This window comes from Otolemur garnettii, unplaced genomic scaffold (genome assembly GCF_000181295.1).
Source record: "Otolemur garnettii isolate 467f Iridium unplaced genomic scaffold, OtoGar3 scaffold00009, whole genome shotgun sequence".
Lineage (NCBI taxonomy): Eukaryota > Metazoa > Chordata > Mammalia > Primates > Galagidae > Otolemur > Otolemur garnettii.
The window spans coordinates 36,631,873-36,645,228 of record NW_003852404.1 but is presented as its reverse complement, the minus strand read 5'-3'; the positions used below and the strand labels follow the sequence as shown (position 1 = coordinate 36,645,228).

The 13,356-nt window shown below is 34.9% G+C and overlaps 1 protein-coding gene across 1 annotated transcript; it reads right to left on the bottom strand.

The window, feature by feature from the left end:
• Positions 1-4,555: 4,555 nt before the first annotated feature.
• LOC100954985 (olfactory receptor 5K3-like) lies at positions 4,556-5,434 on the bottom strand. The gene has a single exon (XM_012801522.1). The coding sequence runs from the start codon at positions 5,432-5,434 to the stop codon at positions 4,556-4,558; it is 879 nt and encodes a 292-aa protein (XP_012656976.1).
• Positions 5,435-13,356: the final 7,922 nt, after the last annotated feature.

The window sequence follows — 13,356 nt, the reverse complement described above, 5'->3', positions numbered from 1 at the left end:
GGTCCTGGAATCAATTCCCCACAGATCCTGAGATTATATGTATAATCCTGTTTGTTCCAATCTTTCTGGAGAATTCTGGCAAATACAGGAGCACATCAACTGTCCATCCCTATGTCAAAATTTAGATCACAGAAAACTTGATTACCTTTTCCTATCACAAGATATCATGCTGGTCCATTATAGTGACGATACCATGTTGATTAGACATAGAAAGCAAGAAGTAACATCTATTCTAGGCTTATTGGCAAGACGTTTGTGTGTCAGAGGGTAGGATATAAATTTTACAAAAATTCAAGGGTCTTATACCTTGGTGAAATTTCTAAGGGTTCAGCAGTGTGGGGCATGCTGAAGCTTTTGCTGGAAGGTAAAGGGAAAATTTTGCATCTGGCCCTTCCTAATAACAAAAAAGAGGCACAATACCTAGTAGACTTTTTGAGGCAAAATATATTTCATTTGAGTGTTACTCCAGGTCATTTACTGGATGATTTGAAAACCGATGGTTTTCAGTGGTGTTCAAAATGGTAAAAGGCTGTGGAACAAGAGTAGGCTGGTATGCAAGCTGCTGTGCTACTTGGGCCAGGTGACCTAGTAGATCTTTTGGTGTTTGAATTGACCGTGGCAGATAGAGATGCTGTTGGAGACATAGGCAGGCCCTTATAGGTGAATTGCAAAATGATCTTTAGAATTTTTGCACAAGGACATGCTATCCTCTATAGATAACTACTCTCCTTTTGAGAAATAGCCCTTGGAGCTTAGTTGAGACTGAACCAAGAAAGCTATCATGTGATGTTAGCTGCCTATTCTAAACCAGGTGTTATTTGTAACCCATAGAATTGGTTGTGCACAGCAGCTCTCCATCATCAAAAGAAGATGGTATATACTTGATTGCATTATTTGTCTACTGCAGTTAATAAAGGAATAAAAAGTTTTACAGACACTTACATAGTGATCATGTACCATTGCTATCAGAAGAAAACCTTCGGTGGTTGCACTGATCCCCAAGGGAAAATTTATATCATGCATTCTGAGAGATGTCATATTCTTATCTAAAAATTTGACCAGTATTTTGGGGGTCCCTGTGGATGATATTCAAGCTCCTGAGTGCTGACTCTCAACCTCTGCCTAGATAGCTCTTAACTTTGATAGTGCTTAAATTTGGAATGCCTGAAAACAGGTTGTACCAATCCAGCCCTGCCTAACCTCACTCTTCCACCCACCTTGATTATGGTGAAGCACAAGAAGGAGTGACCTGGGAGCTCTAAAATTCCACTGCCTACCTGAGATATCTGAGTGCTTCTCAACTAAAGCCAGTCATAGATCCCTAAAAACACCACTGCAGGTGGATTTTTTTTTTTGCAAGTCCCACCTACTGACAGAATAATTTCTATACCTCATTACAGTATTTACTGATTCAATCAGACAAGATGTGGCTGATTCTTACTCACAAGTGTTGCCTGTTGACTTAGAGATTAAACTAGACATCCCAATGTAAATCATACTGCAAAAAAGACCACAGACAAAGGGGAAAGAAAGGATTTCAAAGAGTTTAATATCTGTGGGTCAGCATTAAAGGGGGTGGATCTGCCCATATACATTGCACACCACCCTACATTACACAAGTAACTGACATTTGAGAAAACTATAGCACTAAGGATATCTTCAACCAAGGTATCCATTAAGAGATTTAGACCCTCACCACACTACCCCACAAGCAAAACTAAAGGTCTTTACCCAACTTAAGAATGAAAAGGAACAAAAGTCCCATGAAAACAAAATTAATAAGTGACAGCTACTCCAGATGAGAAGGACTTAACATGAGAACTTCAGAAGTATAAAAAGTCAGAGTGAAGGGACTTCCCTAAAGGAGTACATCAGCTCTCTCTCAATATCCTAACCAAAATGAAAATAATAAAGTGACCAATACAAAATTCCAAATATATTGTACGGAAGCTCAATGAAATCAAAGAGAAAATGTAAAAACAATTCAATGAAAGCAGTAAAATAATTCAATAAGTGAATGAAACATTTACTAAAGAGATAGATGTATTTTAACAAAGAGAAATTCTGGAAATTAAAAATTCATTTAGAGAAATACAAAACAGTGGAAAGTTTTAAAAATAGACTAGAGAAAACAGAAAAAATAATTCCAGAGCTTGAAGACAACACTTTTAATTAAATCAGTCAAATGTAAAGAACAAAGAATCAAGAAACACAAACAGGAGGAACCAGGACAACTAGATCTGGCAATCACTCCTTCCTGTTGAAAAGGCACTAGAGATTAGCATTAGAACTTATTCTTATATATATTAAATATGTTTAGGAAGGTTATAATATCATTTTTATGTAACAGTGTGGGTCACTCATTTCCCCCTTGACTTCATAAAGTGGGTAATACTAGTGTCAAGATTTTGTCATCCAAAATAGAGAAAATCAGGGGCCAGGCATAATGGCTCACTTTTGTAATCCTAGCAGTCTGGGAAGCCACGGCAGGTGGATTGCTTGAGCTCAGGGGTTCAAAACTATCCTGACCAAGGTTGAGACCCTATCTCAACTAAAAATAGAAAAACTAGTCTGATAAAGGGCTGTTAACTATAATCTATGAACAACTCAAGAAAATCAGGAAGAAAAACAATCAAACAACCCCATAAAACAGTGTGCCAAAAACATGAACAGAAGCTTTTCAAAAGAAGGAAGACTAATGATGCCAAGAGGCACATCAAAAAATGCTCAAAGTTTCTAATAATCAGGGAAACGCAATTCCAAACTACAAGCAGATACCACCTAACTCCAGTGAGAAAGGCTTTTATCAAAAAAATCTCAAACAACAGATGCTGGTGTGAATGTGAAGAGAAAGGAACTCTTATATGCTGTTGGTGGTTTATGAAGTGTCTAGTAGAGTCTGGCAGATAATAGATTCATAAATTATTTTTTCTTTCATATTTGTACTTTTAAGTGACCAAGAAATATTCTTGTTTTTGTATTAAGAATTTTCACTATTTTCTTCCTCACTTAAGCTTGAACAGAATTTCAATCTTTTTTGTGAATATTATGAAAGATATCAATAATATTTACTGGAATTTGTGTATGTTGGTGGTATCCCAAATAATTAACAAAATAAGGAATAATCAGAGTGAAAAATAGCTTATTTCATTAATATATTCAGAAATAAAAGTCCTATAGATAAACAAATAGGAAAACGACGTGAAAACCTTCAAATCCATAGAGATTTCAGTATAGATGATGTAACAACAACATTTATATACATGTTTATATATATATATATCAACAACTATTCTGTAGAACCTCTACTTCAGAGAACTGGAGAGGAAAAGTATCACTAAAGATGAAAACGTTCAATCCTACAATTCCTCTACTAGACATATATCCAGAAGACCAAAAATCACTTTATAACAAAGATGTAAGTACCAGAATGTTTATTACAGCCCAATTCACAATTGCTAAGTCATAGAAAAAGCCCAAGTGCCCATTGACCCATGAATGGATCAATAAATTGTGGTACATGTACACCACAGAATATTATGCAGCCTTAAAGAAAGATGGAGACTTTACCTCTTACATGTTTACATTGATGGAGCTGGAACATATTCTTCTTAGCAAAGTATCTCAAGAATGAAAAAAAAGTATCCAATGTACTCAGTCTTAGTATGAATTATAGCCCAAGAAGAAGAAGAAAGGGGAGAGAGAGGGGAGAGGAGGGGGGAGAATGGGTGGAGGGAGAGTAATTGGTGGGACCACACCTAAGGTGCAGCTTATAAGGGTACATGTAAAATTTACTAGGTGTAGAATATAAACGTCTTACCACAATAACTAAGAAAATGCCATGAAGGCTATGGCAACCAATTTGATGAAAACATTTTAAATTGTATATAAAACCAGCACATGGTACCCCATGATTGCTGTGATTTAATAAAAAAAAGGATGAAAATATTATTGATTAGAATATACAAACTGCATGAATCTATATTCAAACAATTTCAGCTCTTGAATGAACTTTTAAAAAGTTGAGAATCAAGTTCAAACATACTGTTTACTTCTTGCAGATGCTGTTGTTTAAGAGGCAATTAGCATTTTGGTAATTGAAATGTGATTTTTGCAAGATTATGCTTTAACGTTCCCAAAATTTGCCACTAATTTTAAATGGAAGTTTCCTTTATACATACTGATTTTATTCCTAGTATCTGTTGCATTTATTGAAAATTATAACTGCTTACACTGATGTAATTAGTTACTGTGGTAAGTAATTGCATTCTCAATTTGCAATATCAAACACAATTATTTAGTTTAAGCCTAGTAACTTAGATTTTAAAGTACATTTCAGAAGACTAATTTACAAACTTAGGTATTTGACTTACATACCACCAAGTTTGATATTTGATATACAAAGTTTTCATTTTCTACTATCTCATTCCTTGATTTTGAACACAGGCTTTATCTAATTATAATCAATTTTCAAAACAGGAGGACAGCTGTTTCAGAATGTTGCAAAACTTTTTTTCTTCATAATTCTTTTCATAATATTTATTACTTCCTTGTTTCATAGGCTATAAATAAAAGGATTTAATAAAGGAATTACTAAAGTATAAAAAATAGCAATGGGCATGTCTTTATCTCCTTCTTTAACTGAATTTGGTCTAATGTACATGAAGAAAAGAGAGTCATAGAATATAGAGACAGAGAGAAAGTGGGAACTACAAGTAGATAAGGCTTTGCTTCTTCCCTCTTTGGATTTTGTTGTCAATATTGTGAGAAGGATACAGAGATAAGAAATTATGACTGTGGTAACAGTAGAAATTTGAATTGACCCTGAAAAGATAAGTATCATCAATTCATTGATATAAGGGTCAACACAGGAGAGTCTATATAAGGGAAGAATATCACAGAAAAAGTGATTGATCTGATGAGACCCACAAAAAGTTAACCTAAATAGAAATCCTACATGAATCATGGAATTCAGGTTTCCAGCTATGTAGGCTCCCATGGTCATCTGAATGCAGAGCTTCTTGGACATCTTGGTGTGGTACTGCAGTGGGCTACATATGGCCACATAGCGGTCATAGGCCATTGCTGCCAGAAGAAAGCAGTCTGTAGTTTCAGCAAGGCAGAGAAAATACAATTGGGCCATACATTCATAGAGAGAAATCCTTCTGTCCTCAGAAAAGAAGTTCTGTAACATCTTGGGGGTAATGGCACAGGAGCAGCAGGAATCCATCAGAGCCAAGTTACCCAGAAAGATGTACATTGGTGTGTGAAGACGGTGTTCTTTGTAAATCAGTGCCACCAAACCAAGATTCCCCACCATGGTGACCATGTAGATGGCAGAGAACACCACAGACAGCAGGGTCTTCAGCTCTGGGTGGTCTGAAAATCCTATGAGGAAGAGCTCAGCTGTCAATGAGTGGTTGTTCTTGTTCATGTTGATCTTATCTGTTGGGAAAGGAATTATGGAGATATAAGATTCTAATGTAGAGCATATACAGGGTGTCCATAAAGTTCGTGTGCAATTTAAAATTTATAGCTATTTAAAATTGCATCAGAACTTCATGGACACCTTGTATCCTTTTCCTTTACTTTTCCTTTCCCTCATTATTTTTCTTTTATGACAGGAAAAGAAGCTACTTCTTCAAGCTTTTCTTACTCTCTCTGAAACAGGCACACGTAATTCTAGGGGAACATTTGTTCCAATATGGTGTCAGTCTCTGTGACCTCAAGCATTTAGAGAGAGATTTTGATAACTACAGGGTGGATGTAGAGTAATAAAGGTTTGTCTTTAAGGGTTTTTGCAAGAAAAATGTACAAATCGGGTATACTCCTGTTTGGCTCATTATTTCCAAATAATTTTAGAGTCCATTTTATATTGAAGATATTAAATAAATTTTAAATTGATATTCAAATATATATGTGAATATATTATATATATGTGTGTGTAGATATCTTAAAATGCATACACATTTTCAGACAGGAAAAATATCTATTAAATTGTAATATCAAGTCACCTTTGATTTTTGCAACTATGAGAGATAAAAGATAAATCATACAAGGTAACAAATATTATTGGTATGTATTAAATAGTATAATTTTAATACAGTTTTTCCCTCTCTTAAAATACGTATACCTTCTTGACACATATATATGTGTGTATGTGTATGTGTACATATATACACATATATATAAAATATATAAAACTTAATTTTTTATTGTTTGGGATTCATTGAGGGTAAAACACAGTTTCTTCCACTGAAAATGCTGTAGATATGTTAAATTTACCCTAAATATTTCATATAGATCACTAAGGGTTAAGGAGTGACTATTCATCTTATAGGAAATTGCCTTACAATGTTAAAGAAATAAATTTGGATAAATTATCACCTCTCTCATCCCTTTCCCCAGTGTCATACACATTTTCTTAAACATTGATTCTATTCATGCTGTTACTGCCACTGACGCTTGCTCAGAGATCTAACTCCTTTCATCATTTTTGCAAGGCACAGTTTATGTATAATCCTACTGAATAAAGTTTTCACTAAATCCTCTAGACTGCACTGATCTCGGAGTTATGAAGCACATCTTCTATGGCCAATCCAATTCAGAATTGTTTTAATATAATCTACATTACATTTCTTCATATATGTATGGACAATTTCCTTATTACATTAGAAGCATTTTGTTAGGTCTGGCCTTTACTTCTGTGAAAGAAGCTATTAAAAGCTGTGGGGAAAAGGGAGCTGTACCCCAGTAACATAGGATAGGTGACCTTGTTTCAGTACCTACTAATTACTCTTTGCAAATTAACACATTGAAGGAAATGATTAAAAAGTCATCACATAAAAATTTTAAGGTATTGGGTGGCACCTGTGGCTCAAAGGAGTAAGGTGCCGGCCCCATATGCTGGAGGTGCAGCCTCTGGCAAAAAAAAATTAAGGTATCTTTATTTAATTTGAATTGATTCCTACTATTTTTCTATTTCCCCAGATTAAGTAAGATTTTCCATAAACTCACAATAGATTAAAAGCTAATAAATAAAGGCAATCTTTCATTTATAATTTAGTTTTTTAACAATTAAAAAAAGAAAAAACTCTAAGTTTTTGGCCAGGCTGCTGTACTCTGCCACCGGCTGGCAGGGAGAGCTGAGGCCTAACAACCTCAGGTGCTTAATAGAGGCTGGTGAATTTCACTCAGTTCCAACCCTGCCCCAGATTGATGTTGCTGCCACTTATATTCTGGCAAGAATTTCTGTTTCTGTCCTTGCTTTATTCCTCTGTGGGCCAGACACTGTTTGAGTTCACAAAAACTGTGACTTAGCCCCCCCCCACCAGCCACTGCCACTGAGCCAATTATCCCAGAGCTGGCATCTCAGTCTGTTCTGCACTCTGTGTTGGGGCAGGTGCAGGTAGAGCTTTGGGAACCAGGGGCATCTTAGGCTCACAAAAGCAGCAATTCTGACTCAGCCACACCTGGGGTGTATGCTATCTCTGTGCTTGCAGATTCTATTCTCCATCCCCACCTTGCTCAGCCTGGACAGGTACTGCCTCAGGCATACCCTTTGCTCATAGGGCCCGCATTTCCATCCCAGATCTGTTCTGCCAAGGGCTGCCACTGGAGTAGAGGCCTGGCTACCTCTGGTTGCTAAGAGAGGGGGGAAAGTATCTCTCCAACATGTTTCTAGGAGTGTGAACCCTATTGTTCATGCAGCTGCCGATGTTATACTGTGCCACAGGACACTGCTTCTCCCTCTTTCATATGGCTCCTTTGCTCCACAGTCCCCACTCTACACTCATGCCACAGAACCAGCACAGACCTGCAACAGCCCAAGCCCCGTCCACACCTTTCAAGAAAATGACCAAGAGACCTCCAGGTGAGGGAGGAGGGGAGTGCTGGGAGTTCAGAACTGCAGGTAGAGAATTTATACAGTTTTATGCTTGGCAAGAGAGTGTCACTAGTGTTAGTGGCTCCTTTCTGGGGAAAGAGTTCCAGTTTTTAGAGGGTCTCTTTCATGGGATAAAATAGGATGAGATCTGAACTCTGCTCGCTTGTTTGTAGAAAATATACTGTAAGCTGTTCTCAAGGGGGAGGGGACTCCTGTCCACTTGGCAATGGATTTTGTACCTATTATTTATTCCCTTGGGTTTGCAGCTTACCTCAGCAGAGGTGATGTGTGCTCTTCAACCTTCTCTCTTGGCTCAGCTCCAAACTATCAGCTTACTTGCTAAACTTCTGTCCTTTAACTCTCCTGGATGGGACTCTGTGGAAAGCTGGCTCCACTTGGCCATTTTGCCTCCTCCCACTCTGTTCTTTTTTATTGATTAATTGAGTTCTCTGTAGAGTCTAGTTATCAGATCTTTGTTGGAATCATAAAATGCAAAAATCTTCTCCTATTCCAAAGTTGTCTATTTGCTTTAGTTGTTAAGTGCCTTTAGCTATGCAGAAGCTTTTTAGCTTAATCAAATCCCAGTAATTTATTTTTGGTGTTGCTTCAATTGCCTGAGGGGATCTTCCTCATAAAATATTTTTCCAGGCTAATATCTTCAAGTGTTTTCCTTGTCCTTTCTTTTAGTATGCTTATAGTTTCATGTCTTAAATTTAAATCTTTTATACAGTGAGAATAAATTTTTGTTAGTGCTGCGAGGTGTGGGTCCAGATTCAGTCTTCTATAGGTCACTAGCCCGTTCTCCCAGTAGGATTTATTAAATAGGAATGCTTTTCCCCAATGATTGTTTTTCTTAGGCTTATCAAAGATCAAATGAGGATATGTGGCTGGATAGATACATGGAATAGAATAGAGAATAAATCTGTTATTCTTATTTGGTTCTCCAGCTCCTCCACCGTCTCTCTGCAACTCATTTCATTGCTTTCTACCCTGTACCATAGGGTACTTGGTCATGTGTACCTGTTCCCTATTCCTCTGTGTACTTGTTCAATTAATTTGTTCTAATATTTACAGTACACTACTATAGACTTCACAAACATCGTATGCTTAGTTACAATAAATTTTTTTAAAAACCTTTTCTTCAAAATAAATTAACCTTAGCTTACTGCCACTTTTGCACTTTATAAACTTTTTTTTTAAATCTTTTGACTCTTTTGTAAGAACACTCAGCTTAAAACACAAACACATTGTATAACTGGAAAAAGGATTTTCTCTCTTCATATTATTCTACAAGTTTTCTTCCGTTTTTAAAATATTTGTTCCTTTTTACTTTATAAACATCTTTTTAAAAAAACTATAGTGTAAACCTACACATTAGGCTAGGCCTGCACAGGATCATCACTATCACTTATTCCACCTCCACAATTTATCCTACTAGAAGGTTTCTAGGGGCAGTAACATAAATGGAGCTGTCCTTTCCTGTGATAATGGTGCTTTCTTCTGGAACACCTCCTGACAGACCTGCCTGAGGTTGTTTTACACTTAACCTTTTAAAACTATATGATAGAAGGAGTACTCTCTAAAATAACAAAAAAAGTGCAATATACTAGGTATTAAACAAGCAATATAGTTATTGATTATCACTAGTAAGTGCTATGTACTTCACATGATGATATGTGATGTACTTTTACAGGACTGGAAGCATAGTAGGTTTGTTTACACCCACATGAACATGATTGCATGAGTAAGGTGCTGTGCTACATTGGGATGCTGTGGCATCAATAAGTGATGAATAATTTATAGCCTCCTAATAAGACTACAAGACCACTGTCATATATTTAGTCCATCATTGACTAAAATAGTGTTATGGTTACAGTATTTGCACTTTAGATTATCACAGTGACACACGAATTCAAAGACTTGTTTATATGCATTTGTAAATATTTTTGAATGTCTGCTCCAGAAACCCCACTACTGAGTATACATCTAAACAACATGAAATTATATGTTAGAGGCATAACAGCCTTCTATGTTCATTACATCAGTACTTATAATAGCCAAGAGGCAGAATCAGCCAAAGCACTCAACAGATGAGTAGATAAGGAAACTTGGAATGTAAGATACATAATGTAATATTATTCAGTCTTTAAAGAGAAGGAAATCTTGTCATTTTAACAACATAGTTCTGGAGGTTATGATAATAAGTGAAAAAAGCTTAGGACAGAAATAAAAATGATGCATAAGCTCACTTATGTGTGGAATATTTAAAAGTCTAACTTATAAATACAAAGAATAAAATGAGGTTACTAGAGGCTGGGGGTAGGGTGATTACTGTGATTAGGGTGATGGTCCAAGAATGCAAAATTGTAGTTGGACAGGAGGAAAACATTCAAGAGGTTTATTATACATCATAGTGGTTATATAACAATGTATTGAACACTTAAAAATTGAAAATTTCTAATAAAGTTGATTGGGATGCTCTTTCCACAAAACATGATAAGTATTTGAGGTTATGCATATGTTAATTATATTAATTTAGTTATTTATAAATATATACATATATCAAGCCATCATGTTGTACACCATAAACATATAACATTGTTATTTATCAGCTAAAAAATAAAAATACACAAAAATATTTTGAAATGAAAAAAACAAAAACACAACCTACCAAAACCTATGGAATACAGCAAAAGCAGTTACAGGTGAGGAATTTATGGCATTTAATATCGGCACTTATAGATGCCTATATTAGAGAAATAAATATCTCAAATAAAGTGAAATTTACACATCAAAGACCTGGAAAAAATGAAGAATAAACTAAACTCAACATTTTACAAGGACAGAAATAATAAAGATCAGAGCAATAATAACTCAAATGGAGAAAAGAAAAAGAAAAAGTCAACAAAATTAACAGTTGTTTGTAAATAAATAAATAATATCAACAAAGCTTCAGCTTAACTAAGAGAGAAGACTAAAATAAATAAAATCAGAAAGAAGAGACATTATAATGGATGCTTCAGAAATGAATGTATAATAAGGATTTATGAAATATTACATGCCAACAAAATAGATACTTTAGAAGAACAATGAATAAAGTCTTAGAAACATATAATCTACCCCCACTAAACCAAGAAGAAATAGAAAATCTGAATAGACCAATAAGGAGCAAGGGAATTGAAATAGTCATCAAAAACCTCCCAACAAAGAAAAGCTCAGGAACACATGGTTTCAGAGCTGAACTCTACCATCCAAAGTATATTTAGTACCAGTCCTTCTTAAAGCAGGAAGGGACTCTCCAAACTAAATTTATGAGGCCAGTATCATCCTGAAACCAAAGCCAGACAATGACACAACAAGAAAACTACAAGGTAATATCTGTGATGAACACAAACTAAAAAATCATCAATAAAATACCAGAAAACTAAATGCACCACACCCAAATGATGATATGCCATAAAGTGAGATTTATCCCTGGAATGCAAGTTTAACAATTGTAAATTAATCAATGTGATATATCACACTAACACAAAGATTAAAAACCACATGATCATTTCAATAACTGCAGTGAAAGCATTCGACATAATTCAACACTATTTCATTATTTCAGAGATAAAAACTCTCACCAAAGTATACAAGAAAATTTCCTCAACACAATAAAAGCCATTAGTTAAAAGTCATTTATTAAAATCCCTGAGTTAATATAGCAATAATGGAGAAAGACTGAAAGCTTTCCTCAGGATTGGGAAAACAGTGGGGATGCCCACTCCCCCGCCCCCCACTTCTCTCAACATATCACAAGAAGTTCTAGGAAGAGCAAACAAGAAAAGAAGTAACCCAGATCATAAAGGAAGAAGTAAAACTATCCTTGATTGTAGAGGACATGATTTTATATGTATTAATGCAAAACACTAAGGACTCCATAAAAACTATTAGAACTTATAACAGAATTTAGTAAAGTGCAGGATACAAAACCAACATACAAAAGTCAGTTGCATTTCTTTATAGTAACAACAATTTAACTGAAAAAAAATCAAGAAAATAATTTCATTTACAATAGCATCACAGAGAATAAAATATTTAGGAGTAAATTTAATCAAAGAGGTGAAAGATTTTTACACTGGAAATTATAAAACATTAATGAAAGTAATTGAAGATGACACAAAGATATAGATGAGAAGAATAAATATTGTTAAAATGTCCATATCATTCAAGTTATATTCAGATTCAATCTTAATTAAAAAATCAATGATATTTTTCACAGAAACAGAATAAAAAATCTAAATATTTTATTGAATCACAAGGATCCATAATGGCCAGAAAATCTTGAGAAAGAAGTAGAAAGTTGGAAGCATCATACCTCCTGATTTCAAATTATGTTACATATCTATAGTAATCAAACCAGTATCATGCTGGTTTTTACTAGCATAAAGACAGAGAAATTGATCAGAGGAGGAGAAGAGAGCCCAGAAATAAACATACACATGCCTAGTCAACTAATTTTCAAAAAGACACCAAAAATATACATACAATGGGACACAGATAGTCTCTTCAAAAAGTGGTGCTGGAAAAACTGGGTATCTATATGCAAAATAATGAAATTGGACTCTTGAAATTAGTCTTGGCAACAATTTGTAAGATAAAATACTGAAAGCACAGGAAAGAAAAGCAAAAATAAATGACACTAAATCAAACTAAAAAGTTTCTGTGAAAGATATACTTATGGTCAACAAGTACATAAAAGACTGCTCAAAATCACTAATTATTGGGAAAATACAAATCAAAACAACTATGAAATACCACCTCACACCTGTTAGGATGGCTATTATCAATAATCCAGATAAGTATTGGCTCAGATATAGAGAAAAGAGGTCTAATATGGAAAGAACATAAATTAATACACCCTTTATGGAAAACAGTAGGGAAGTTCCTCAAAAAAATGAAAAATAGAACTACCTTATAAATCCAGCATACCCTATTCTTAGTTTAGCACAAAATAAATAAAATTAGTACATCAAAGAGATATCTGTGTCCTATGTTCATTGTAATATTTACTCATATTTAGCCAAGATATGGAAATATTTTTTACAGAAGTAAGCAACCAAAAATTATTCTAGACAAAAGAGATTTTGAAAAACTACCTCATACACATAATAGTTAAGCTTCAATAGCTACTTCACAACTCAGACTCCAAAAAACACTTTTGTAGTTTTGATTGGTCTTTATTTTTATAAAAAAATAAAATGCATTTCACTGAAACACCCTCCCAGATTGACTGGAACCATAAAGACTGAATTCACTGCTGCTAGTTTCATGATTTAGTTCTAACTTCATCTGCTGGACTGGCATCAATAGCAGTTGAGGGGAGGGAGTTTGGAGGGATTACTTCTGAGGTTTACCTTATAGGGGTACAGGTGAATCTTTCTAAGAGTAGAATGTGAATGTTTTAAAGCAATAACTGAGAAAATGAC

What these genes read in the sequence shown, in the direction of transcription:
- LOC100954985 (XM_012801522.1), bottom strand. Translation starts at nt 5,434, where the DNA reads ATGAACAAGAACAACCACTCATTGACAGCTGAGCTCTTCCTCATAGGA.